The sequence below is a fragment of the Chiloscyllium plagiosum genome, unplaced genomic scaffold (genome assembly GCF_037043375.1).
Source record: "Chiloscyllium plagiosum isolate Xiang-an unplaced genomic scaffold, Cpla_swu_hap1 HiC_scaffold_28, whole genome shotgun sequence".
In the NCBI taxonomy this organism is placed as follows: Eukaryota; Metazoa; Chordata; class Chondrichthyes; order Orectolobiformes; family Hemiscylliidae; genus Chiloscyllium; species Chiloscyllium plagiosum.
Window position 1 is genome coordinate 504,666 of NW_028270166.1, and position 6,000 is coordinate 510,665.

At 44.7% G+C, this 6,000-nt stretch overlaps 1 protein-coding gene across 1 annotated transcript in view; it reads right to left on the reverse strand.

Moving 5' to 3' along the window:
• The window catches only part of LOC122565068 (microtubule-associated serine/threonine-protein kinase 3-like), a 334,201-nt gene extending 333,814 nt beyond the window's left edge, over positions 1–387 (reverse strand). The window contains exon 1 of the mRNA XM_087975852.1: positions 288–387. Within this exon, the coding sequence (XP_087831978.1) occupies positions 288–326 (39 nt within the window). The 5' untranslated portion in view covers positions 327–387. The remainder of the gene's footprint in view (positions 1–287) is intronic.
• Positions 388–6,000: the final 5,613 nt, after the last annotated feature.

A 6,000-nucleotide genomic window follows, 5' to 3' on the forward strand; every position in this document is an offset into this window, starting at 1 on the left:
TTTGGTTTCATAGGTTGGTGCAACGTCAAGGGCCAAAGGGCCTGTACTGCGCTGTAATGTTATATGTTCTATGTTCTATCACCTCTCTCTGTTTCTTGTCACTCTGAGGATTGAGAGGTTCTGATCAATGCACCCTTGCTTTCTGCAGTATCTTCCCTGATGTCCCTCACTGTATTACTCACTGATGTTACTCTCTGTTGTTGTAATGTTACTGTCAATGTTATTCACTCATTTACTCTCTTGTATACAATGCTTAGAGTTGGAAGTTTCCGGTCTCCTTCACTTACCTGAAGCCCACGGCGCCTCAGGATGTTTGGCTCATCCATTTTCTTCACTCAAATTCTGTCTGCCTTGTTCTCCCACTGTGCCCTGTTCAGTGTTTCTTGCTTTGGTTAATTTCTCGCACTTTCAGATTCTCACTTTGCGTCTGTTCCCTGCCTGTGGGAATCTCTCTCTCTCCCTCTGTACAGACGTTCAATGAAAGAATCACTTGCACCAGATTCAGCCGGTCTGCATCAGCTGATCTGTTTGAGACTGAATGAACAGAGAGCTGGTGATGGAGACAGGAGGAGAGAGCCAGTGACACTTGTGTGTCAGCTTGAGTTAGGCTGGAGTATCACCAACAATAGAACCAATGTGAAGCACAAGCAGTTTTTTTTCTGAGTGCTGACATCACTGGGCCTGTTGCCTCAATAGGATCAATCCCAATAAATAAAGTCTCCATAGCAACTTAAAGAAACAGCCACAATAACCTCCCTCAAAGCCTGTGTTACTACCTCATCAAGCACACAATCAGCAACCTCAAGCAGCATTTCCTCCTCTTCTCCTGAGGAGACTTACAATCAGCCCTTGAACACATTCCATATTCTTCAAATTCTTCATTTTTTATATCATCCTCAAATTGCTGTAGGATCGGCTTCACACTCAGGGCTTTATTAACATAGCAATATCTAAAGGGATCATAAAAGAGGAAAGCTCTCAAACCCCATCCACTGGGGCCCCAGTTCCATGTGATCTGACAGCACAAGGACATCAAGGATAAACAGGCCAGAGGCAACAGTGGCAATCAAGCTATTGGCATCCTTTGAAGTGGAAGATAATGAACTGAAACTCTCCCTTCCATATCAATATGTAGGGCATTCTGAACCAGAGATAAATTTCCTGGATGTAATGATACCAGCTGCAAGCTGCTTTGGCCAGACATTGCTCCTCGTCAGACACAAACGGTTCAGGAGCTCTGACAGGAATTAAAAGTGTATTATTATCAACAAGGAAATAAACCTCTGGACCAGGATCTATAGAAAGTTAATCTCAAACCAAGAAATATGGATGCCGGAGATTGGAAACAAACACAGAAATTGCTGGAGAAACTCAACATGTCTGACAGCCTCTGTGGAGAAAAAACAGAGTTAACCCTTCTTCAGAATTGTTCCGAATATCACCTGCCCAATAGTCAAATGTTTACACTCACTGGATACTGAAGGATGGAGCTCTGCATTTGCTTCCCCATTTATTTCTAAACATTTTTCAAACGATCGTCACCATTCTGTTAGTGATTTCCATCAATAACAGCTTGCTTTTCCACCATAGTTGATGACAGGATACTAGAAAGCTCGAAGGAACCGAGGCATCCTCAGATGTTAATCTGAAAGAAGTTAATTCGATGTTCCCCAACCAGAAACAATGGATGAATCAGGAAATCTTGTTACAATCTTCACAAAGCCGTCATGGATGCCAAGAGACAATACCAGACCAAATAGAGTCCCAGACTAACCACACGGATGCATGTCAACTCTGGCAAGGTTTACACAATACAATAGGCTACAAAGTGAAGTTGAGTAGAGTCACTGACAACAATGCATCCCTCCTCAATGAGCTCGATGTATTCTTGTTTTGAGCAGAATGTCAGTGAAATAATGTCACCCAACCTGACCGCCTCGGGTGTGCCTGTACCCATAGTCACCACCGCAGACGCTAGATCAGCCTACTTGAGAGTGAACCCATGGAAGCTGACTCAGATCCTGCGTGGACCACTGGCAAGTGCATTTGCAGACATCTTTGACCTCTCCTTACTGCAATGTGAAGTTCCCACTGCTTCAAGAAGACTACCAACATTCAGATGCCAAAGAAACATCAGGCAGCTTGCCTTAATTAACAAGCACTCAATGGCTCTGACATTAATCATTGTCAGCAATGGCACATATTAACTCTAGCCTCCCAGATTGCCTTGATCCTCTACAATTAGCCTCCTGTCACAGTAGTTCCATGGCAAGCACCATCTCCCTAGCATTACACTCATCCCTGGAACATCTGGCAAAGTCTCAATAAGTTGAACAGCTTACAATCAATTCAGTTGTCAATGGAGAGAAGTCTAGTGACATCAGTGTCAAAGTGACGTAGACTGATCTGCAGTGATGATTGCTATTGTGCTGTGACAGCAGAAGAGAGAGAAACATGTCAATGATTAATCTGTCAGCTCCAAAGCCAACTTTAGACTCAGAGTAGATGGGCAATGTCAGTTTCTGCAATTTGGTCATGCTCTCCATCACTTTCACATCTTTCATTCTGACTCATTCAAATGACAAACTTCTACAGCCAGTATCCACTGCAGCTGATGTAGGGGAGGTGGGAGGAGATGGACCCCAGTGTGTGAGAGAGAGAGAGAAATGAGGGTAGGTAAACAAGGAGATTATGGAGAGCAGGCCAGGACAGAAGCCAAGCTTAACAAGTGATAATAAGAACTAAAATTGAGAACATGGGTTGACTGTGCTGAATGCAGCCCATGTAATGTTAGCACAGTTTCAGTGTGTGGGAATGGGTGACTGCGCTAAAAGTGACCTATGTCATCATAGGACCAGGGTGTGGGGGGTTGTACAAAATATGAAGGGTGGGATCAGGTTCTGAAATTATTGAACTCATTACTGAGTCCAGCAGGCTACAGGGTTCCCAAGCAGAAATGGAGGTGTAGTTTTTTTCGAGCTTGTGTTGAGCTTTGCTAAAGCACTGTAGCAAGCCCGAGACAGAAACGTTAGCATGGGATCAGGGCAGCGTGTTAAAGTGGCAGGCACCTGGAAGCTCAGAGTCTTTTTTGCAGACAGAACGTAGGTGTACTTTGAATCGGTCACCCAATCAATTCCCCAATGTAGAGGAGACCACATTGTGAGCAGCAAATGCAGGAGACTGGATTTTGGGAAGCGCAGATAAAGCGCTGCTTCACCTGGAAGGTATGTTTCGGCTGTTGGCTAATGAGGAGGGAGGAGGCAACGGGTGTTACACCTTCAGGGATTGCAGGGGAAAGTACCATGCGGCTGTGGGGGGATTGTTGGGAATGGAGGAGGAGTGGACCAGAGTGTCCCAGAGGGAACAGTCCCTGCAGTTTGCTGACAAGGGACAGGAGGGAAATATATGTGCGGTTGTGACATCTGATTGGAGGTGGTGGAAATGGCACAGTTGATCCTTTGGTTGTGGATGCTGGTGGGATGGTAAATGAGGGCCATAGGGGCCCTATAATTGTTGTGGGAGGGAAGTGAAGGCTTAAGGGCAGAAATGCAGCATTATGGGGATACAGCAGGGCCTGGGTTTGTGTGGAATGCCCTTCAGATGAACAGTGCAGACTTGATGGGCTGAATGGTCCCTTTCCACACTGTAGGGATTCTGTGATAACTACATCATTGCTCATTGTAACACTCTGATATATCCCACACCTCTCACTGTAACACTCTAATACATCCCATACCGTCTACTGTAACACTCTGATATACCCCACACCCCTCACTGTCACACTCTGATATACCCCACACCCCTCACGTTAACACTGATATACCTCACACCCCTCACGGTAACACTCTGATACATCCCATACTGTTCACTGTAACACTCTGATATACCCCACACACCTCACTATAACATTCTGATGTACCCCACATCCCTCACTATAACACTGATATACCACACATTGCTCACTGTAACACACTGATATCACACACCCCTCACTTAACACTCTGACTTCAATGTTGTGGCCATTTCAGAGACATGGATAGTGCAAGGGCAGGAATGGTTGTTGCAGGTTCTGGGATTTAGATGTTTCACTAAGAACAGAGAATATGGTAAAAGAGGGGGCGAGTGTGGCTTTGTTAGTCAAGGTTTAATATTACGGTGACAGAAAGGATGTTTGAGGACTCCTCTCTTGAGGTAGTATGGGCTGAGATTAGAAACAGGAAAGGAGAGATTATCCTGTTGGGAGTTTTCTATAGGCCTCTGAATAGTTCCAGAGATGTAGAGGAAAGGATAGCAAAGATAATTCTGGATAGGAGCAACATTTTCCAAATATTGACTGGAAATACTATAGTTTGAGTACTTTAGATGGGTCAGTTTTGTCCAATGTGAGCAGAAGGGTTTCCTGACACAGTATGCAGACAGACCAACAAGGGGCGAGGCCACTTTGGATTTGGTACTGGGTAATGAACTCAGCCAGGTGTGAGATTTGGAGGTAGGTGAGCACTTCGGTGATAATAACCATAATTCGGTTATTTTTACTTTAGCGATGGAAAGGTATAAGTATGTAGTGCAGGGCAAGAGTTATTGCTGGGGAAAAGGCAATTATGCAATTAGGTAAGATTTAGGATGTGCTCCCTGCCTCATTTCTGATGAAGGGCTTTGGCTCGAAACGTCGATTTTTCTGCTCCTTGGATGCTGCCTGACCTGCTGTGCTTTTCCAGCACTATTCTAATCTTGACTCTGATCTCCAGCATCTGTAGTCCTCACTTTCGCCTAGTTGATTTTAACCTTATTGCGAATCCTATCGCAAGGATGTCTACCTTGAAGATGTTCTCCTCCACTCTCTACAAGAATCTCAATGAATCTGTCTCTCATTGCAACCCCCAGGTCACCTCCTCTGCCCTGAAGCTCTTCAACCACATCCTGAAACTCTTGGTTACCTTCTCCCCAGCCCCACATCCCTCCCATTTATCTCTCCCCCACCCTGGAGGCTTCCTGCCTCATTCCAGATAAAGGGCCTTTGCCTGAAACATTGATTTTCCTGCCCCTTGGATGCTGCCTGACCTGTTGTGCTTTTCCAGCACCACTCTAATCCTGACTCTGATCTCCAGCATCTGGAGTCCTCACTTTTGCCTAGGATGGGGAAGGAAACTGCAGGGATGGCCACAATTGAAATATGGAGCTTATTCAAAGAATAGCTACTGCGTGGCCTTGATAAGTATGTACCTGTCAAACAGGCAGGAAGTAATCGAGCAAGGGAGCCGTGGTTTACTAAAGAAGTTGAATCTCTTGTCAAGAGGAAGAAGAAGGCTTATGTTAGGATGAGATGTGAAGGCTCAGTTAGGGTGGTTGAGAGATACAAGTTAGTCAGGAAGGACCTAAAGGGAGAGTTAAGAAGAACCAGGAGGCAACATGAGAAGTCGTTAGCAGATAGGATCAAGGAAAACCTTAAAGCTTTCTATGGGTTTATCAGGAATAAAAGAATGACTAGAGAATGACTAGGGTCAATCAAGGACAGTAGTGGGAAATTGTGCATGGAGTCCAAGGAGATAGGGGAAGCACTAAATGAATATTTTTCGTCAGTATTCACACTGGAGAAAAACAATGTTGTCACGGAGAATACTGAGATACAGGCGACTAGACTGGATGGGATTGAGGTTCACAAGGAGGAGGTGTTAGCAATTCTGGAAAGTTTGAAAGTAGACAAGTCCCCTGGGCCAGATTTATCCTTGGATTCTCTGGGAAGCCAGGGAGGAGATTGCAGAGCCTTTGGCTTTGATCTTTATGTCATCATTGTTGACAGGAGTAGTGCCAGAAGACTGAAGGATAGTAAATGTTGTCCCTTTGTTTAAGAAGGGGAGTAGAGACAACCCTGGGAACTGTAGACCAGTGAGCCTTACTTTTGTTGTGGGTAACAAAGTGTTCGAAAATGTTATAAGAGATAGGATTTATAATAATCTAGAAAGGAATAAGTTGATTATGGATAGTCAACAAGGTTTTGTG